The 22,684-nt window shown below is 41.2% G+C and overlaps 2 protein-coding genes across 3 annotated transcripts in view; one reads left to right on the top strand and one right to left on the bottom strand.

Moving 5' to 3' along the window:
- The window catches only part of tanc1b (tetratricopeptide repeat, ankyrin repeat and coiled-coil containing 1b), a 113,415-nt gene extending 110,381 nt beyond the window's left edge, over nt 1-3,034 (top strand). For both annotated transcript variants that reach the window (XM_087830075.1, XM_087830076.1), the window contains one exon: nt 72-3,034. In XM_087830075.1, coding sequence (XP_087686201.1) covers nt 72-1,665 — 1,594 coding nt within the window. In that variant the 3' untranslated portion in view covers nt 1,666-3,034. The remainder of the gene's footprint in view (nt 1-71) is intronic.
- Nucleotides 3,035-5,383: 2,349 nt separating this feature from the next.
- On the bottom strand, nt 5,384-21,914 carry LOC102779634 (WD repeat, SAM and U-box domain-containing protein 1-like). Its single transcript, XM_087829652.1, has 12 exons — nt 21,684-21,914; nt 20,834-21,018; nt 19,521-19,708; nt 18,910-18,996; nt 17,411-17,504; nt 16,856-16,889; nt 16,646-16,686; nt 16,148-16,254; nt 15,561-15,590; nt 10,953-11,129; nt 5,732-5,866; nt 5,384-5,601 (listed from the first exon to the last, which is right to left on the bottom strand). The coding sequence occupies exons 1-12, from the start codon at nt 21,912-21,914 to the stop codon at nt 5,408-5,410; spliced, it is 1,503 nt and encodes a 500-aa protein (XP_087685778.1). The 3' UTR covers nt 5,384-5,407.
- Nucleotides 21,915-22,684: the final 770 nt, after the last annotated feature.

Genomic DNA, 22,684 nt, shown 5'->3' with positions numbered 1-22,684 from the left:
CCAGACCAGCGTTGTGTTGATGTTTTTATTTTATTTATGCCTCGGGTTACAATGCCTCTCTCCATTCACAGGCAGTTTACAGCAGCCTTAGCTGACTTACATGAAGCAGCCAAGCTGTGTCCCAATAACCGGGAAATCCGCCGTCTGCTGGCTCGAGTGGAGGACGAATGTAAACAGATGCAGCGAACTCAGACCAAAGGAGGCCTCGGTGGGGCTGCAGCTGCATCCAGCCAGGCATCAGGAGGCCATGAGTCTGACCAGGAGCAAGACGAAGGGCAGGACGACCCCTCAGAGCACAGCCTTGCTAGGAGTGTAGAAGGCCAAAGAGATATTCTTGAAGAGGAGGAAGAGGAGGATGCCGCCATGCAGCATGACAGGACAAGTGAAGCCTGCTGGTCCCAGAGCAGTTACTCTTTTAACAAAGTCTTACCCTCTGAGTCAGCGGCCGCCAGCATCAGTGTGGGACACCAGAATCAGAGTCTGAGCCCCAGCTCACCCCCAGGCCCCAGCAGGCTTCCTCCTCACAGGTACCCTCGTGAGCACCGGGATGCCCTGCCTCAACAGGGGCTGGTTCTGCAGCCAACCAAGCAAGCCCAAATTGTCAAGACCAATCAGCACATGAGTTCCATGCAGACCGGGGGAGGAGCCGTGGGGGGTCGCTCGGCAGGGCCCAAATCTCAGTACGCTCCCTCCAGTCCGTTACCCAGCCGACACATGTCCAGCATGCTGAAGCCGGGCCCAGGTATCGACATCGGCCCTCTGCCCCCCCCAGCTGACGAGCCCATGTATGGGAACCGCGTGTTGCTGGCAGCTGCCTCCTCTTCCATAGGTCACAGTTGTGAAAGTGAGAGTCTCCACTCCTCTCAAGCCTCTTACTCATCCTGCAGCAACTCTAAAGGTCTGGGCCAAGACAGGCTGTCTGCCCACTCCGCATCATCCTTGGATGGCTTGGCCTGCTCTGGTCCTGGATTCCAGGGGAATCACTCTGAGTCTGGAAAGGAAGGGATGTGTGCTGCAGCGGGATCCCAGGGAGGCGGCGGCGGCAGCAGCAGCATGCGTGTGTCTAGTTCCACAAGCAGCCTGGCATCAAGCAGCAGCCTGTCAGACAGCGGCAAGCTAGGTCCTGACGTTCGCACCAAGATCACTGACAAAACAAAGCACAGCCAACAGGGCAGCGCCGCAGCCGAGTACAAACCCAGGCCCTTCATGGGCATAACCGACAAGACGGCCCGCTTTCAGCAGCAGATTCAGCAGCAGATTCAACAGCAGCAGCACCACGGCTTGCAGAGTCACCCGAGCCTGCAGTCTATCGGTCGCAGCTGGCTGAACCACTCCTCCGACGGCCTCGTGTGTCACAACATGTCGACAATGGGCCTGCAGTCCGTCGACAGCAAAACGGCGAGCTCATACCAGGAGCAGCACAAACCTCCACCACCTCAGGGTGGTATGGCGATGAGTAGCTTACAAAATGGCATGCATGCCAAGGAATTTGCAGAGAAGTTCTGCCAAGCTGCCAACTGTTACAAAGAGTCCAAGCCAGCACTGGCTATGCCACACACGTTAATGGACAGTAAGCCTAAGCAGCCTGGCCTAGCTCGAGATAATCCTGCCATTCACGTAGCTTCAATGAAACCAAAGCGATCATTTATAGAGTCGAATGTGTAGACACGCGTCTTTTATCTCTCTTACAGTCCTTAACGCACACGCGCACAGACACAAGGAAAAATCGAAAGTGAGAGGGACTTGTTTCATATTTTTTAACCAACCCCAGAGTGCAGTCTGACGTTGAGTCTTATAAGGAGTACAGTTTGCAAGCTGTTTGTTTTCCCGGGAATTCAGGCACCAAGCAGCGTGCAGAAGGCTCCAAATTTTTACTCGTTCCAATCTGCCGCTTCTGGCTGTCAGCTTTTGTTACATGACATGTCCGTCGTCGTTCAGCCAGGCTGGAGACAAAGCACTGAAGGGAGTATCCAGACATGTACTCTACAGTCCTGATCAACAAAACGGTGGCAATGAGCACTTTACACAGTTAGCAAGTGCTTAAACAACATATTCAGTTACAGCTTAATGTTATTACAGAATAATTCATTTACGTCCATGGTGCTGAGAGCAAAGAAATTCGGTCTCTTTAAAAATGATTGAGAACCCTTTGTTTTCTGCACACTTTGCTGCAATTGCTTTTAATTCAATTTGAATAAAATTGTCATTTTACACTCAGTAGCCCAAAAATGATAAAGTGCAAACACATTTGCTGAGTTCTTTGTAATTTCATTGAAAATCAGACACCGAAGCCTCTCATTCATCTGTTTAAATTTGCAAAAGAGCAAAGTGTGCACAAAATAAATGGATGTGAAGGAAGACGTAGTCCCCGGTGAAACGTTCAGAGGGTTTAAGGGACGGGCATTCCTGTGTTTTACGAAGGACGTTATAGATCCTCATGTTGTGTATATTATATAAATATGTACTTTTCCTTCTTTTCAGTGAAGGTCCATGTTAAGTGTATTGACAAGTTCCGACTTCTGTATCTCGAGTTTTAGGCACAATGTTGTTCAAATGGTGTTAAAGGTTCTAAAACAAAAAAGCATTTGTTAAATATGTTTGTACATTATATAAAATCACCATTAACACTGAATTGAATTCCTTTCTGTATCTGCTTGTTGTTGCTGTCTAGTTTAATTTATTTACAGCGCCAATGGCTTGGTTAATTGTAAAAGCAATATATTTTATATAGTTATTTTTGCACAGCTACTAAGACATTTTATGATTCTCAGTGTTGAGATTTAAGTGCATGCTTCAATTGCAGTTTATATTACAGAGTGGAAAAAAGTCTATAAAAGCAGGAAAATGGTTTGGGGACTCAGTGCCATCAGTTCTATTTTATTATGTACATTAAATGCAATTGTTGCCATGTTTTCAGTATTGTGAGCTTTATTAGCTGTGATCACATACTGTAATTGAACATTTTTGCCATAGCTACCATGGGAGAGAGAAATAAAGACCCACTGAGGAAACAAAATTGCTCTGTTCACTTTTATGCTTTGGGCTGATTTGGTGAAGCATCTGTCATAAAGATCTACAGGAGTGTAAACATAACTCTACCATGTGGTCACAGTTGAAAGCAGTTCAGCAGCTCGACTTGTCCTGGTTGCACTATACAGGCCATTTTCCACATACATTAGCCAAAAAATTAAACGCTACTAGAGCCAGTGAGACTATTTCCATAGAAGCTGAAGATTTTTCCTCTTCTGAATTTCTGCAGTATTTGCTTTAGAAGCTCCACACTTTATCAGCCTAATCAAAAACTGAAGCTGCACACGGGAAATAAGCCAGTGTACGGTGTTGTATGACGATACTGAATTTAAAGATAACGTATAGAAGAAAAAGATTCTTCAGGACGGTAAGTTTCTTCTTCTTCATGCATTCTTTTATTGCAGCATGTAAGATTTTAGCAGTGCTCTAATTGGAAGCTACTGTACACAAATGGTAATTGAACATTCATATATTCCTTTCAAAGTATTTCTTTTTATATGTGGAGTACATTTAGTGAAATATCTCTGAAAGGCAATGTATTTAAATGGAGCTAGGATTAGCTTAGCTTTACCTGTAATGTGTCAGTGTCCATCAAGTGTTTCATAGATGCGTGCGTAGGACTGGTGTATGTAATGTTAGAATAAAGAACTTTTAAAAGACAGGATGGGAACCTAACTAGAAAAAAATTGCCGGTTTCCCAGTGATGGTCTTAAATTGTGCCGATTGCAAGCAACTGGCAACCAGCCGGTCACCCAGAGTTTGAGAGTGTTGCATGCTTAACTTGAGTGACCAAGGCGATCGCACAGGTTTCCTGGTGGGAGACCAATTATCTCCAAACAATTATGGTCTGACTCAGACTGATTGCAATCGCTTCAGACAGACTGGCAAAAGTTTGCAAATAACTGCAGTCTAATTTATAAATGCAGACAGATTGCCAACACTCAGTTGCTTGTAATCTGGTTATTTTCCTATGTAATAGCAAGGTGAGTGTCATTTTGCAGTAAATCACCATCCTGAAACAGCTAAGTCAATATTTGTGCAGGAATTCCTGTTTTAGCTCAATTAGGTTCTCGTTGGACTCTGAATTTAAACCGTTCATATGAGTTTCTTGTCCATGTAGAGGGCAAAAGATTGATCATTTTTGCTGATTTATCACACTTGTGATCACAAACATATCGCATACAAATGCCAACTTGGCCCTACTACGTTGCAAACCAATAACAGGCTGCTACTAACTTTCGATGGCCGTTTTATCACCTTCTTGAAATCACTTTGAGGACGTCAACTGACTGCAAGTGGGTGTAGACCTGACTCCTGAATCCAAACAACCATTTCAAACTCAAAAGATTTTTAAGTTTGTTGCACACAATTGCAATAAATTTTAGTCATGCCACGGCCTCCAGTGGCTGTTTTCCCTGTGGTGACCTAAGCTTGTAAAAGTACAGACATTCTGTACAGATAGTAGTGTTAAAAATAATCAAATAATATTTGATTACTGAGTATTTGCATGTAAGCTTTAAATTTCCAGTTTATCAGATACCACTGAGCAATCTTTACCTTTAAAAAGAAAATGTAGGGAGTAAATATGAAAAGACGCTAGAAAAAGAACTAGTCAAGTAAAATACAGATACCTGAAAATTGGGCATTGCAACTATTGCATGTTTAAGATGCACCATCTTCACCACTGAAACCAAGAAGCTAAGTCTATGGTTGGTTAGTGTGGGTTGAGCTATTGGTTTACCCTCGTGGGCGTTTCATTATGACCCAAAGAGGATTTTTAAACAATAGCGTTCAGTTTTATATGGCATCTTCCAGGATTACTGAGCTAGAATAAACCACTGCAAGCTGTTAGTAACAGAGTAAAGCTACAGTAGGTTTTAAAATGTCACACTATAGTACTTACTCCAGTTATTAATTACTTACTAAGATTATATAAAGGTTGCTGAATATTAGCCAAATAATGACTGATTTTTGATAATGCTAACTCAAGTCACAGTCAAAAACACGTGATGCCAGTTGCACAGATAAATGCAGTAAATCTAAAGTTCTAGCATCAGCCTCCATTAGCGATATGCTAATAGTCATGCCAGTCCAAATAAGGCTGTGAAAGCAAACCCATTTTATTCAATTTAAATGGGGATAAAAAAAATAGTGGATTTTGAGTTGTACTTCACTCTATTTTTTTAAAGGCACATTAAAATTGCATAGTTACAGTGTTGCTTTAGAGATTCTCTCTTTAAATACAAGTATATTCGACAGTTATGTAAAATATAGCTAAAAAAAAAAGTTATTTACTGTATAAATATCAGTCAATTCTGATCATTTCGCCAGATGTGACTCTTGAATAGCACCCTGAACAAATTCATAATTACTTCAATCAGCTTTTGTTATCAGATGTTGAGCTACTCTGAGCTGCTGTCTCATGGTTCGACTTCCACCGCGTTATAGCCATCTTCAGAGACCTGTTGGGGGTGAGAAGTGTTGTCTGCAGAGGTAGGTTTGTCATGGGGCTGGTTTTATTCTTGCCTCTAATCCAGCTCTCAATAGATTCCCGCTCATAGGAATAGCCATCTGTGGAGCACACATGCAGTGACATCCCAAATACACTGAGATAATACAAAAATCTTTATAGTGAAGCTGTCCCCATCTTTGGCTCAGTTTAAGATGCTAGGGACCAAGTGCTTTTAATTTGTAAACTAACCTGCAGCAATGACCGGATCCTTCCTCAGCTCTCTGGTGATTGGGCACAGGAATTCATCTGGGGCTTCTGAACCATTCTGTTCGGCCTTCAGGGCCTCGATTCTCCTCAGGAGACGACCACGAAGGCCCACCGACTCTAAAAAACCAAAACGCCGTTCAGTGTCCTTTTTTAGCCATGATGGTGATTTATATCGAGTACAGTGCACCTTTTCTTAATTTTCAAATGTAGTGAAAAGGCTGGTCTCAACATTTCATTTGGCATCATTTAAACCTCATTATCATTACCTTACAAAGACCAACCAAAGACAGTTGTATGTTAATGGTATTCAATAGCAATTTCAATGAATTTGGGTTAACGCAGTGAGGCAGCAGGCACTGAACACACTGACTTTGTTCTCTCTCAGAACAAAAGGGAGGATAAATCTGAACTTGCACATGATCACTCTGTACTGAGACACAAAGAGCCAGACACCTTGCTGTGTCATGATGGCTGCTTAGCTAACGTCTCTCATTATCCTGCTCGGAAATTAAACTCCAACAGGTCCAAAAAGAGGAAAATCATTCTGCACACAGCTGCACGTCTCTGCCCACTGACAGCACCCAGTGAATTTATCATCAGCTGCAAATTTCACCACCAGCTAAAATGGAGTGATGACCTATACAGCCGCACATGATTAGTGGTGTGTCGGCATATAATGGCAGTGCCATGGAGGTGTAGGTCTCATTCAGACAGAGAGAGCAGCTGCAGTGACATTTTCTTTCACAAGTCCTGAAGATTTCGTTCACATATGGTGACAGCCAAAACAAAAAGAGAGGAAAAGCTCATTTATTCCTTCCTATCGCTATAGGTGACTGCTAAATCATCGCATGCATCCAAAAAAATTTAAACTGACGTCACAAAAAATATATTTTCAGGAAATTTTATGCAGCCTTTATGGTTTAACTAACACCAAATTTATTCAGTTATTATTTCGTATTGTATAGATTAACTCCTTTTTAAGGTGGAACAGTGGTTAGCACTGTTGCTTCACAGCAAGAAGATCCTGAGTTCAATTCCACTGGTGTCTTTCTGTGTGAAGTGTGCATGTTCTCTCCGGGTACTCCGGCTTCGTCCCGCAGTCCAAAGACATGCAGTTAGTGGGGATAGGTTAATTGGAAACTCTAAATTGCCCATAGGTGTGAATGTGAGTGCGAATGGTTGTTTGTGTCTATGTGTTAGCCCTGTGGCAGACTGGCGACATGTCCAGGGTGTACCCTGGCTCTCGCCCCAAGAAAGTAGGGATAGGCTCCAGTGACCCTGAAAAGGATAGGCAGCAGAGAATGGATGGATAATTCATTTTTATATTAATGCTTAATGTGAATTTTTAGGGACATTACAGTTTTAAGTGACTGGTAGCTGCAGACTACCACACTCTCTGCTAATCTGAGCCATTGCACCAGACCTCTCAGTCATGTTTGTGTTTCTTTAATCCAGTTGCTTTACAGACAATATTGCCATCTGTGTGGCACAGACAATCCAAGAAGTGTAGTATTTTATTTGTATGTTATGTAGCACAAATTATAAATAATATTCATCTGTGTGATTTAAGTCTAGAGATAAACTAACTAAAACAAAAAAAACAAAACAAAACAAAAAGTAACTCCAAAACCCATTGCTGTATTGGTTTTGTCCATCTTTGATATAAAGTCTATAATTAAACTCACTTTCAAACAAGTTGGTGCACTGTGTGAAATGGAAATAAAACTGATTTTAGTGATATGCAAATCATCTACACCTTGTATGGAAATGAACCAGTATGAAGACAACATACCAGACATGTTTGTTTCAGCAAATTTGGAGAATATTTTTTGTTGCCATCAATTCTGCATACTGGAATAAGGTTCTGTTTGGAAAGTATGATTTTTTTTTTATTTATATACTGGCCTGAACTAAATAAATATATATATATATATATATATATATATATATATATATATATATATATATATACTGTTTTTATAACCTATACAGAGTGTTCTCTTACTTAAGAAAAAAATTCAATGACTTGACCTTAGTGAATAAGAAATGTTTTCATGAGCTGTACTGAGGTTTATCATTGATTGATGTGCCAAGGTCATGTAATACTGAGTTTGGATGGCAAAAATGCAAAGTTGCAAGGATTTTTGCAACTTTTATACAACTGTGGCTTAAAGTTGTTTCTAATGATTGCACTTCTGGATAGTTTGTGTGTAGTTTGGTTTGCAAATAGCGGCATGTGCAATAGTTGAAATTGAATTCATACAGTATGCGCTCTAAATTTTTCTATCATACATCATGATGTACTGGTGAATATTTGATCCATTTATAGGATGCAATCAGCCTCCAACAAACTGGAGAGGTCTTCACAATCAGCTAATGCTCACAGGGGACCAGTCACTTCACTTACTGGGGAAATTAAATGTTGTGAGTATGTCTTAATTTTCCACTCATTCACTGAGCAGGAAGCAGAGATGGAGGGAGGAAAGAATTCACGCTCACATTATACAGACTGACTCGCCTTTACCATTAAGTCTGTGCCTTGAAAACGCTGCATTTAAGTTGAAACGCAGATGAAGCAGGGAAGACGTGCTGTCGGAACAACAAGTAGTTCAGATCCTATTGGAAAAATTGCAGCGTCCAATCAAACGCCTTCTCACATTGAAACCCCCCAAACCAATCTGAGTCATCCAATAAACGACTCTTAGATGGAAAAACTACACTTAACAGGGTAATGCTTCATTTAAGATTTCCATAAGTTCCCACACATCTTTTTCATGGAGACATAAGCCATTAGAACTATAGCGTCCACTTTACATTTAGATAGATAATTTGATGCTGGGCTACAATAAAAGTGCAGAATGAGGCTGTTTCCACAGAGATATGCCGAATTATATTGGAGGAACTTTTCCCCCCTCCCCTTACTCAAAGATTCATGAATATTTCATCGAGTAAAGTGCGCTGGAATCCAATTTGCTCTGTGTGTGTCTGCAGCATGTGTGAGCGACTGTTTGTCTATGCATGTGCACACATTTACACAAGCAGCATGGATGGAAAATGATAGTTGTTGGTTGTGCAGCACAAAAAGGCCACGAAATGTGGCAATCTGCCGTTTCCTCTGTCCTCATTTTGTTGTAATGATGAGAGCTGTCCTCCATACCAAACACATGGAAAAGACATAAGGCATGCTTTGCATTACTGAACAGCAAGCAGGGGGAAAGTTGGCTTTAACGCTTCTGCTACTGTCCAATTAAAGCAAACCCAACAACAGGCAAGAGGGTGCTTTTACAGTGATTAAGGGAGAGATTGTGATTCAGCTGATTACAATTGGCACAAAGTACTCGTAATTAGGCAAGAGGCAGGATTTCTGGGCATTATGGCTCCAATTCAGCATGCAAACTGCAAATTTCCTTTAAAACTGTGTGTTTACAAAAAGAACTCCAGATAGGACTTTACTAAGCTGACATACATAGGAGGGAAAAGGGGAAACAGGTAGCCTGACTCTGTCTGGCTACCTATTCTAAAATATTGTAACCTTACAGTGTGTGGAAAAAGTACATTTGTCACACTTACATGTTTAAGATCATCGATCCAATTTCAATATTAGACTAAAATAACTTCACTTAATACAAAATACTGTTAAATGATGACATCTAAAGCTTACTTGGTCCAAAATTAAAAAGTAATCACCCCTTAAACCTAATAAATTGTTGTGCAACACTTGGCTGCAAGAACTACAATCAAGTGTTTGAAATAACTGGCAGTCTTTCACATCGCTGTGGAGGAATCTTGGTCCACTTTTCCTTGCAGAACTGTTTTAATTCAACCACGTGTGGAGGGTTTTTGAGCATGAACGGCTCATTTCAATTCAAGTCTAGACTTTAACATTTAAAACCTTAATTTGGGGTTTTGGTTTGTTTTGGGTTTTTTTCAGTTTGGATCATTGATCTACTGCACAATGCTTGACCTTCATAGCATGGATATTCTCCTTCAGGATTTTCTGGTAGAATGCAGAGCTCAAGGTTTTATCAATTACAGCAAGTCGTCCAGGCCCCAAAGCAGCAAAGCAGCCCTACACCATTGACTACCACCATCATGGTATGATATTCTTTTTACTAAATTCTGTGTTAGTATTACACGACGTGTAACTGGACTCAGACTTTCACCTTGAAACTCTCCCAAGGATCCTATTTTTCTTTTGAGTTGTCGATACATTGCTGGAGTCATTTTGGAAGGCTGGCCACTCCTGGGAAGGCTCGCTGCTGTACCAAGTTTTCTCCATGTGTGGCTCTCACTGTGGTTCGCTGATAACACAAAGCCTTAGAAATGTAACCATTTCCAGACTGATAGATGTCAATGACTGTGTTTCTCATCTCTTCTAAAGTTTCTTTTGGTTGTGGCATGATGTGTTGTTTTTTAAAATCCTTTAGCTAGAAAGCAGATTTATTTTGGTGATTTCTTGATTCAACAGATCTGACAGTAATGAGATCGGTGGCTAGTGAACTGGGGCAGGATGACAACTACTTTATCGCAAAGGGCCAAATAACTTTTTTTCTCTTAATAAACTGAAATCATTCACAAACTGCATTTTGTATTTACTCATTTGGGTTATCTTCAACTGATATTCAAATTTGTTTGATGATCTGAAACATTTAAGTTTGACAAATATGCCAACAAAAAGAAATAAGAAAGGCGCTGTAAATTTCATTTTTGAATTTGTATGAATGTTTAATTGCTTCAGTGGAGATAATAATGCTGACATTTGCATATTATTTGCAGCTGTACTGTGATGTTGCTGCCTGCATGAGTTGTGATTTCTTTTTTTCTGGCCACAGTTTGTATGGAGCCTTTCTGCACTGTGACCTTGGTCGAACCTGAGGGGACTAATCTTGTTGTCAGCAGGATTATCATTGTTCCCAAGGTAAAGGTCATCCAGCAGGGTACTGTCATCCCAGCGTGATTTGCGATTGTATAAGCAGACAGACATGCTGCTTCACGCCCTTAAATCACATCACTATTTGGGAGGAGTTTTTGGAGGGGAAAAAATAAATCAGAGCATCAATAAAAGCAGCTTACATCATGCTTTCTAATTCAGTCTTGTTATGTGTTAGGATCAGGGAGTAAATCCTCACAAAAACACAGAATTCCAATGTGTGTCAGTGAAGTGTACACTAATGTTAGTGGTTGCTTTAAATTCCATCCTCACCAATTCCAAGCTCAGCTGCTGTTTCCTTGTTCAGCTGGCTAAGCTCTGGTCCATCAATGTTGTTGGCTTTAAAGATACCGACGAGCTCCACTAGTCCCTCGTCACGCAGCCAAGTCTGCACATCGTCCTCTGACCAATCAGTGAGCAGCAACCCGGAGTGACCTGGCAACTTCCTTCCTGCAAAACACACAACAGGGAGCCAGGAAGGGCTCTGTGATTATTCCCCTGACTCCTGCAACAAAACATACCCATTGTCAAACAAACAGATTCCATTCACACTCCACAGTAAAAGGACATGTCCCCTCTGCGGTGATATGGGAGTGATAATTACTTTGATGCACACTCAAACATGCTGAGGACATTTACATTAATCTTATGCTAACCTTACACTGAGTCGTCATGCTGTAGTTCAGTGGGGACTTGCTTTTTCCCCACAGTGTTGCTGAACAGTAGCCCCACATTATGAGTATTCCAAGCACACACACCTGACCTCACACACAAGTATGTGATCTCCCAAAGGAAAGAAAATGAAACCCAGGGGTGTGTTATTTCAGGCTCCGCCAGCATGTAGCTCGTCAACCTTCTCGACACTATGTGGCCATCATTCATCATACAACGTGGCGACAAACTGGCCTGTTGTGCCTTGGCCTCATTAATGAAACCTCACAGCAGCTTCATAGTTCACATTGGCAGTCATTAGCCAGGATAAGCCTGAAGACTTGAGGTATGTAGCTCATTACTACCTTAACCATGTGTTAGGTTTTCCCCTCCACCTCTTGCTGTCTCTGCTACCCTAAAAAAACGTCTTCCACATAAAATTCTGCTCTTTAATACCCACCTGAAAACATGTCTGTTGCTGGACTGCATTTAAATCCAATCAGGGTTATGTTTAACTAATCTAATCAAAATCTAGACATTAACAAACAATAAAATAAGAACAGCTATGATAATGATAATAATGATGATAATAATAAATGATAAATAAATAAAAATAGTAAATTATTTCAGCTCTGTTTTCTGTCTGACTGTGGAAAAAAAGAGGGCTTTCTCCTGGAAACTGAATGTTAAAATCTGAGGTGATGCAAAACCTTCCATAGACCCTTTTCAAAGCTGAATTCTTGACTCGTCACAGTAGTGAAAGCACAGGTGAAATTAATGATAGCTGAGCTCCATTAAATTCCGAGTAACCCATGACGGTCAACCAGCGTGCACAAAAGCAGGAGCTCCTCTCTGCAGCCCTGGCAGCAGCACCTCGAGTCTCCAAGTCTAAGGAGCTGGTAACACTGTGTCAAAGCATGGCAGTTGACTGAAATAGCTCAGAATGCTGCGTTTGATTACTCAGACAAATTCACATATGAAGACTTCTTCATCATTTCCATTCTCTACATCTTATAGATTGGTGAGCTTCATTTCTTCTTGTCAACAAATCCCAACAATAAATCAGTCCTACATTAGCCTGCAAAACCATATCCTGAAGGCACGTTTTTCTGCAAAAGAGTCTCATTGTTACTCAAAAAAAAAAAAACCCCAAACTATCTACACTTGGTGACACATTTCTTCGCTTCCAAAAACCTATTGGTTTATTTTCAGGTCAGTTCTCTAAAGACCTTCCTGTTCATTCATTCATAATGCTCATTAACCAAGAGATGAGGCAAACACAGACTAATTACTCTAGGAGCAAGTTTTCATTTATGACCACTACTATAGTTTTAGAAAGTATTCAACACCATACACTTCACTCCAGGCCACTATAGTCAAAACAACACTTCTTTAGTTTTAACATTATGGCTCTGTTTTGGAAATGATTGTGAAAAAAAAAAAACACTAGGAAAAATAAGCTGAGCCCAGCTGCAGTGAGAGCAACACAACAGAGCAGGCATCAGTGATAACAATGAAAAGATCAGAAAGAAAAGAAAAGGTGAAGGTGGGTTGCAAAGCAGCTTGCAGATGCACAGAAACAGCGGTTATGTTAAACCACCTTAATAAGCATACCATATATGAATACATACAAAAGGTATAAGGTGAACTATCAGGTGATTTGGGCTAATAATGTAATCCGGTAATCTGGAGGGATCGCACGATCATTTTATGATCAACTGCTACATAATCAACTAAAATCACATGTCCAGCTTCACTTATTTTATTGTTTAATTTAATCTTTCATTTATTTATAATGTTGTCTAAACCTCAGCCTGCAGTGGCTCTGGGTCTACACGAATAGAATAGAATAGAATAGAATAGAATAGAATAATCCGTTAATTGTCCCACAAGGGGAAATTTGGTTTTAACAGCAGCCAGAAAGACACATATACAACAAACAGTACACAGGACACAGAACAGAAACATACACATTTTTTCTTAATATTTACATCAAGGACAATGGTTACTATAAACAGAGTACTGTACAGTTATTAAATTAAATAAAAATAACTACAGATAAGAGGATTATTATATTACAATATAATGATCTCTGTTTGTGTTTTATATTCTTCATCGTATCTAAGCTCGTCTTACTGCCTTTTAGGTCTTTTATAAAAACACTGCTCTGTTTAAAAAAAATGCTAACACCATGACGATAACCTTAAATTATGTGCTTAGCATTAAATGCACCAGGCATACTAACATGGTCACAGTGATAGCACTGTTTACCATCTGAGTTAAGAAGAGTTAGCATGCTAACATTGGCTAATACACAGCAGAGGCTGATAGGATTGGCATTATTTTGCAGGTATTTGCTCAAAAACTAAACTGTCTCAATCTTCAAGGCCCAGACATCTGCACCACATTTCAGCGCAGGGATATTTCAGTCTAGCATGGCTAAACACTACAGAGGCTATTTGTTCTCATGAATTACTTAGTCTCTTGTGAAAATTAAACAATATTTTTATTTCTATAACTCAGTGGGATGAAATGAGCTGCAAACATTAGGAAAAACACTGAATAATGTCACGCTTATTCTTTCACACAAGATAGATATTACTGAATTATATTCTTGCTTTTGGATTCCAGTTACATGTATCTGTTTTGGGGCACAAAATATAAAATGCAGTACTGTGTAAAAGTCTTGAGCCACTTACTTCTTTGTACAGTATTTTGTTTAGAAAAAGGCACACTTTAATTTAAAAAAAATTATCTTCAGAAATAGTTCTCCGGGCTTTCTGAAGGGCTTTCAAAGATTTTCTTTGGAGGTTTTTTTGGTAAATTTTTAGTCCAGTCCTTGTACTTGACCATTTTCAAGAGGAATGCTCTGATTTTTATTTGGTGTTTTTTATCAATCATTCAAGCGTTTTTAAAAAAAGCACCTACTTCAAGCGACGGATCAATGTTGTATCTATACCTAACAGACAACGTAGCAAAGGACACATTTTAAAATGCATTTTTAAACTTTCCCATTTCTTCTTGGTGCAAAGTTAGTCCTTAAACAGTGGAAGACAAAGGAAGTGACATGGCTAAAAAACTTTCTACAGCAAATGAACAGTATCTGAAAGTCATGTCCTTAAGAGACAGGAAAATGACCTGACATAGTATCTGAGAGATCTAACTTGTCCTGTAAGGGCGATCGTGGCTCAAGAGTTTGTCTTGTAATCGGAAGGTTGCCGGTTCAAGCACCGGCTCGGACAGCCTCGGTCGTTGTGTCCTTGGGCAAGACACTTCACCTACCGCCTACTGGTGATGGCCAGAGGGGCCGATGGCGCGATATGGCAGCCTCGCCTCTGTCAGTCTGTCCCAGGGCAGCTGTGGCTACAACTGTAGTTTGCCTCCACCAGTGTGTGAATGTGAGAGTGAATGAATAGTGGAATTGTAAAGCGCTTTGAGGGTTTCGGAAATAATGCAATTTATTATTATTATTAGTTGAGCCGTCTCCTGTTCACTCATCAAAAATGGTCTCAAAAGGGGCGACATTACACAAGAAATGGACTAAAAATCAGTGGCAACAGGTCTTATGGAGTCCAAAAATGACATTTTTGGTTCAAACCATTGTCAATTTGTACAGAGGAGGTTGGGAGAGAGATACAACAATCAGTGTCTAGAGCCACCAAAACAACAGTGGAGGCTCTTTCTTGGTTCTGGGCTGCATTTCAGCCTGTGTTGTTGGAGATCTTGTGAAAATCGATGGGTTGTTGATGGAATTATGAACAAAAACAAAATAACCATCAGATTTTGATTCACCATGCAATACTATCTGGGAAGTGTGATTGAAAACAGATTCATTTTTGGCATGACAATGGTCCCAAACACACCGTCAATGCAGTAAAAGCATACCTAGATATAAAACACACACACAATGGGACACTATCAGTCAGAACAAAAGGCAGCCAGCATCCAGAGAACTTTGAAAGTAGCAAAATATGGAAAAATGAGGGTCGGCTCGAGACTTTTGTACAGCGCTGCACAATAAACGACAAACAAAAAACCATCACAAGTAAAAACAAAACAAAACAGTAGATCCACAAATTGAATTATCCAAGCAGCTGTACTAGATGCTGAGACCTGGACCATCCATAAAGCATGTGAAGAATTAAAATAAATCAGCACTGGTTTAAGCTGAAAGAGTAGCTGAATAACTGAAGATTTCTAAGGGCAAAACAGTGTGATGCATTTATTTACCTTGGCACCGTGTCTCCTTTGATTCAGCTGCTGCCGAAAAACATAAAAGGGAATAGGTTCAATGTGTGAAACCAGAGAAAGAAACAAGATTAAAGGGGAGATAGAGAGAGGCATAAAAAAAAAAGGCAGATCTTCATGGAGATGGAATTTACTTTGTCAACATCAGCCTGACTTATGGCAGATAGGGAAGCTGCAATGATGAAGCTTCAAGGCTTCCAGATGTCTAACGATTGCACGTTTTCATTTAGTATTCCAAATATTTTCTTTCATGTTGTGGTATAACCTTTTTTTTGGTTTTAAGCAGTGCTTGCCTCCATAGGAACAGCCTTCCAAGGCTCAGTGGTACTTTGCCCTGCTGCACTAATAAACATCAATCACAATTCCTCCTCTAGACACTGCAGCCAGACAGGAGTACACATGTAACAGGAGCTTCTCTGGCTGGACAACTCCCAAAACACTCTTTTGGGAATCTTTGGCGCTGCAAATGGCTTCTGGGCTTTGTACCACTGCTAACATTTTGTTTTAAAAAGAGGAGTGATTGTGCATTTGCTGGTGCCAACTTAAACAATCCTCTGCTGAGTATTTACCAGTGCTGTCATCCCCATCTCCAATTCTCCACACGTTTACCGGTCTGTCCATAGAGCCCGTTGCAATCCAGGGAAAGGTGGGAGATAGCGCAACGGCGGTTACATACCTGCAGGAAGGAGCAAGAGGAACGGGAATGTGAAAGGTGTGTGTGTGTAATTGACTGAAACTGGCACAGGAAGAGAGCGGCCTTAAAAATCTGGTTCCCTCGACACTTATGAAATGAAAAAAAAAAACTAGCCTTAGATCGTGCAGCATCTTAAACTCTTTCAAGGACATCAAAGCGGTGTGCTGCTTCTTACCTGTGGTGCCACATCAATGACGGTGCAAAAGCAGTGCCGGGGAATATACTTTTGCACCACTGCACCCGGTGCTTCTGGGAAAAACTAATCAAGCAAAAATCACACTTTTTGATCTGAAACACCAGGACTCCTATTCTGCTGTTTGTCTAATAGCTGCAGAGATTGCATTGCGGTGGGAGGTCAGGCCGGGTCATTTACCTGTCATGTTGTTTCAAAGTTTGGAGCACGGTTCCCAGGCTCTGTACACAAAGTCCAAACACACGAAACGGGAATGTTTGACATCTGTGTTTATGGACGCTGTGATTTATTGTTTAGAAGTCCTCGACCACAGTTAACTATAGCAGCAAACAACAACAAACCTCCCCCCCCAACCCCATATTATGGGTGGCGTGTTTGCGCTTTACTTACCGCATCATATACTGCGACACTTTTATCCACGGAGCTGTTGAATATTTAGAGTAAACAAAGTCAACTTCATTTGCGGCGTGCATATGCGTGCATTCACATTATAGAATAATGAGCAGAAAAAAGGGATTCTTTTCTAAAATAAACACACACACACACACGAAAACCCACCACGCAGAGCACAGATTAACCTTCAGCGTGTTTGAATTTCAGCCAGGAACAACAGAAGGACCGAGCAGAAGCTATATGATAACAAAATGCACACCTCCTGTGGTCGACTGAGAGAACAGCACGATCAGTGCTCACCATGGCACGGCCGTTTAAAGCGCAGGGAAAAAAATGCAGACAGAAAAAAATAAATTTGAATATGAATTGTATCAAATTATGAAGCAACTTCACAGGAACTAATAACACAAATAGAATATTAAACGTGACCTGAAAGGTACAAATATCAATAATTAGTTGCCGAAGCAGGGGGAATTATGGGATGAAAATACTGGAGGAAGTGATTTTCATGTGTGTGTATGTTTGTGACAGAGAGTGTGATTAGCGTCTTACCCCGAGACAATCCATTCTCCATCAGAGGAGAAGGCACAAGACAGAACTGGGGCCGTCTGCCTGGTGAGAGTCTGAAGCAGCTTCATGGTACAGGCTGGGGTTCAACACACACAAGCCAGATGAGACCAAAGTTAAATTGTGTCTGTATTCGATCTCAGCAGTTGACTGAAGTCCAGAAAAAGAAGTAGAGGTAGATGACTTTTTCACCCCCCTTGTAGCTGTGCCCCCTGCTGACAACTACTTGGAAACAAATGATTTTTATTTTTGCCAATAAACTCACATCGACTGTGCATTAATTCTTCATGTCAAAACCAACTGATCTGCAGCAGCATTTATATAATCATCCTGCAAATACACATGTATTAAGTCAAACCTTCCTCCCTTTTTCTCTTCAGCAATAAAACAAACACACCATTTTCTCTGGGAGGTTAATGTGTTATTTCCAGGCATATTCCTGATTGATGTGAAACACCACAGTGGAGTAGAAAACCGTAACGCCTGATTAAACCCGACAATTTAACTATACGAGTGAGACCAAAATAAACTAAACAAATGTGATGTGTGGAATGGAGATGTCAGCAAGTGTTGATAGGTGACTTGAAGGAAATGCTTCAGATCTGACAGCATTAAAGGCTTGACCCATGGAGCTAATATGCAAAGCTGGAATGAGAGATTTTTCCGTGAACATATGGTGCTTGTACACACTTACACACATAAAAAAGAAGCGACTAGAAAAAATGTCCCATTTCGACAGCAATCTCAGCTTTGAAATGCGCCCCTCGCTTCCCTAAATCACGTACACTTGAGTCTCTTTTTCATAAAATAGTGGAAGAGAGGTTCGAGCGCACAGTCCTCATGCCAAGACAAGATAAGTGCACATTTCAAAAAAGGCAGAGCTCAACCTCCTTCACATCTGAGGACAAAAATTTTTTTAAAAAAATCTAAAGCATAATGAAATGAGGATAGACATTGTCTGGTGTCCCTCGGCGATAAAGGGAAAAAAAAAATCTCCACGGACTTGGGTCACCACGTGGGACACATCAAATCCTCCCAAGAAATGGCTGTTACCATAGCAACACATATTGGAACCTAACAACATGGTGTGTTCACATACATAACAAAAAATACAGTCTGTAGCCAGGGTACGTACGTGTGAACATACACAAATGTTCCTCTTCTGCTGCTGCTTGTACAAGATGTAAATGTCATCATGGATACATGCACCTGATTTCCTTCCAACTCTTTCACACACACACACACGCACACACACACAGTCCTCTGCTGCTGCTGCTGTATTTCAGCAGAATGTCTTAAAGTGATCCATTATTAATGAGTCAGTCTGCAGCTGATTTACTCCACACACTAATAAAATTCTTCTATTCTGCAGAGAGGTTTCAAGGTTGAAGCAGTCAGCACACTCTCCCTCCCCGTCTCTCCCGCTCGGCAATCGAGTGAGGGAGCACTCAGGTGGGGAAGCTGGGGCAGAGGGGTCGGCCCACCTGCTCCTTCACGCTGGGAAACAATCCATATTTTCAGCTGGCTGTCCTGACCGCAGGAGGCCAGTCGAAACACCACACAGCAGCCATCTGCAGAGCCAAAGAAGCCACATCCCCTTTTTGTTAAGATTCATGCTTGAATGCGTCTGAAAGCAGAGGGCGGCAAATATTATCTGACGGCCTGCTTTTTAGGTGCAACCCAATCATTACAGCACATACAGCAGTAACACTAACATAACGAGTGTCTTTATTGGAGCCAGGTACTTTGCTTCTAGGATTACTTGCAAGTTGCTTTTAAACTGAAAATTGCCCAAGATGAACCCAATGCAAAAGGAACTGAGGAAGGCGAGAGAAAGCAATGAAATTGCAAGAGTTTTGATGAGGGAAAAAGCCCCACAGAAAATGAGGTGAGTAACTGAGATGGTCAACTTTTATTTTGAGTAGTTCTAAAGATTATTTGACTCAATTTACCAGCACCGTTTACATGAAAAATGTGAGAAGATAGATAGAAATCCCATTTACCCTGACGTAAAACCAATAAACGCAGCTGATGTCTCATATTTTATTTTTTAGATGAATTTCTACAACAGTAGTAACAAATGAAGAGAACTTACTAACGATGAACTGGGGTGCAAAGCAGCAACAGGTGACTCCCAGGTCGTGGGCGTCCTTCTCAGCATGCAGAAGGCTGGTGTGAGCATCCCAGAGTTTGAGGTCTCCACGGGTACAGCCGGTCACAAACATCTGGGCACACGGAGAGAAGCAGCAAGCCACGACGCTGGCCTCGCTTACGGTGGCACATCTGCGAGGGGGGGGGAGGGGGATGTTGGCACCAACTTGAGTGTGACTCGTTTTAGACTTCGAGGTTTATCAGGAAGTGTGTAAAATTCGAAGGAGGGAAATTTAATTTGTTTAGGCTGTGGAGTCCCGCACTGAGTTTAATTATTTAAACCACCTGTGGGTATTAATCAGAGACACACAGCAGGCCTAGGGGTGCTCAGAAAAGCTGTTCCAGAGCACAAAAGTGAAAAATCAGAGGATTAAAAGACAAAATAATCCTGATAAAATGCTTTTTTAATTGGCTTATTTAATCAGAATTACTGAGTTGGCTGCTTCTGTGTTTGTCTAGCTGGTTCCTCTGTGATTTTGTTCCATCTGTCTGTGATGACAGAGCTGTAACTTGAGGACGAGCCTGCAATAACTTTTACGACAATTACTCCAGTCTGTTGAAGATTAACAAAGCAAGGTTCGAAACTTTATAAGAGCTCAGTTACTTAAAGATCCTGTAGAAAGATGTTTTATGTATTAAGAGATCATTTCCTTTATGTCAAGATCATTTCTTTAGTCTATTTTCTATTCCCTTCTCACCGTTTTGATTTGTGTGTCTAATAGAAAATTCAAGTTACATTTTGTGCAACATGAAGTAAGAGAATCTGAAGAGAATCTGAAGAGAATCTGAAGAGACACTGATGTGTGCGATGACTCCATCTGCTGATAATGGCTGAGAGATGTTTCTAAAGGTGGAAAGCGTGATTCAGACTTTCCCAGTTCAATTATTAACCTCCAGTCTCAACTTGTACAACTGTTATGTCAAGACAGCACAGAGAGGGGTTAAGAAAGCACTCCATGTTCAGATAGCTGACATTTATCAGTAAGCAAATTTTTTATTGACTCAGTTATTGGTTTTGAACAAAATACTGAAAATCTTTTTTCACGTGTGAAGATGTAGTTTGTTTTTTTGTTCAAGTCACGTGGACAAAAAACTATTTGGAAACACGGAGAAAAATGACCTCGGATTGGATAAGAGTCTGACTACTTAGCTCTTATTTTAATATTAACTAAGGCTCATTTTGACATTCATATTTGGAGAAGATTACATTAACTATACTAAAATTGTCACCGTGACCCTGTGTGATGTTTATTGTACCTGCGTAACGTTTTGGAGCGGAAGTCCCAGAGGGCCGCGGTGCCATCGCAGGCTCCTGCCAGCAGGAGAGAGGAGTCTGGCGCCAGTGCGCAAACTCTGAGAGGACTGCGGCCTGGGTGCTCGAGCGTAGCCTTCACCTCACCTGTTTCGGCGCTCCACACAATGGCTGTATCCCAATTCAGGATCTGCAGCCTTAAAGTACGCAGCCTCAACGAACCCCAAGGGCCGCATACTTAAAGACCGCTAAGGCCGGAAGTGCGAGGCTTGTGAAATGGGACGGTCTAGCCTCCGTTGCGCTGCCCAGGTTGCCTAGCAACCATGATTCTAACAGCTGGAAACGTTTCATACAGCTTTGTTTGACAGAAGTGAAGGAGAAAATCTTTTGTTCGTTTGTTTGTTTCTACATGAGCTTTGATCATTCTCTGTAAGATTAAGGTCAGCTATTGAACGGCGTATATTTTAAAGTAAAGGCTGTAAAACCAAGTTAGTACAAACGTCACTTATGTCACATAACTTTGCTGACATGTGGCATACAGTAATGTTTTAATGTTCTTCGTTATTAAACATTTGCACATAAATAATTGACATGATATTCAGTACTTCCAGCGCCCTTCATCCGTCGTTTTTTCGGCAAAATTATCCACACCCACCGCTGCGCTATGCATTCTGAGATATGTTGGGCCACGAAGTCTACACCGCCGTCCTTAAAATTCAGGGAAATTAAGGACGCATTTGAGGGATGCATTTCGAGCAGCCTTCGAATTGGGACAGCCTTCGTCGCGGTGACGTAATCGGCCTTAAAATGCGGCCTTTAACGCTGCAGACCCTGAATTGGGACACAGCCTTCGACAGAGCAGTCTGTGGAGCAGCTGAGCAGGAAGCTGCCGCAGGAGCTGAAGCAACAGCAGTGGACCCCGTAGCCGTGACCCCTGAGAGGAGACAAGGGAAGCTCCGAGAAGTCGGCCGTGGTATAAACACGGAGCGTTTTATCACCGGAGGAGGTCGCCAGGAGGGATGGAGAGAAGGCACAGCAGGTGACCTCATCTGTATGATGTCTGAGAGTGCAAATTAAAGACTCCATTTTGTGACAGATGTGCCGTTGGCTTGGAAGATGTTCGCTCACAAGGTGGCGCAAAATACTCAGATATTCCTGCAAGAAACCAGCTGATTTCGCCTCTTCTCCCTGCTGTCCTACCCGCTTCGCCCAAAGAGAGCAAAGTAACAAAGCTGTCACCACAACCTGTTGCTCCTTATGGCTCAGCAACTGCTTCTCCACTTCCTCTTTCTACTCGGCTGTAAATCTGTGTATCTCGCTGTTATCGGTCATGTGATACGGAGTTACACAATGTTTACAGTCAAGTGTTTTCATTTTGTATAATTTAATTGACTATAACCTGAGATTTTATATACATGTATATAAATAATATTTGCATATAATATGTATGCAGTGAGATAAGTTAGCCTTTTTTTGAGTACCTCTAATAGTAAAATAAAATGAAAATGTAAACACTAGTATTTGGATGCATCTAAATCCATTTACATATAATGTAAGCATTTTTCCTCCGCCCTGTAGTGCTGTTTATCTATTATATGACGGAAAGACTCCATACTTTTGACTCAAAATAATATATATTTAAGCATATATACACATTTATGTATGTTTACATATCTCCTGTCCTCTGTTTCCACATAAAGGAGTGTAGAGATGTCTTCTTTGTCCTAGACTAGAAATAGCGCATTGTGGTGCTCAAAGAAAAAGGAGAGAAAGAAAAAAAATCCTACAGTTTCCTTCTGGAAATGACCACATCACCTACATAAATCTGCAAACATTGGGAGGATTTTCTTCCTACC

This window comes from Neolamprologus brichardi, chromosome 16 (assembly GCF_056152115.1).
Source record: "Neolamprologus brichardi isolate AB-2024 chromosome 16, ASM5615211v1, whole genome shotgun sequence".
Classification (NCBI taxonomy): Eukaryota; Metazoa; Chordata; class Actinopteri; order Cichliformes; family Cichlidae; genus Neolamprologus; species Neolamprologus brichardi.
Note: the sequence above shows the minus strand (reverse complement) of the source record. Positions and strands in the feature narration are given on the sequence as shown.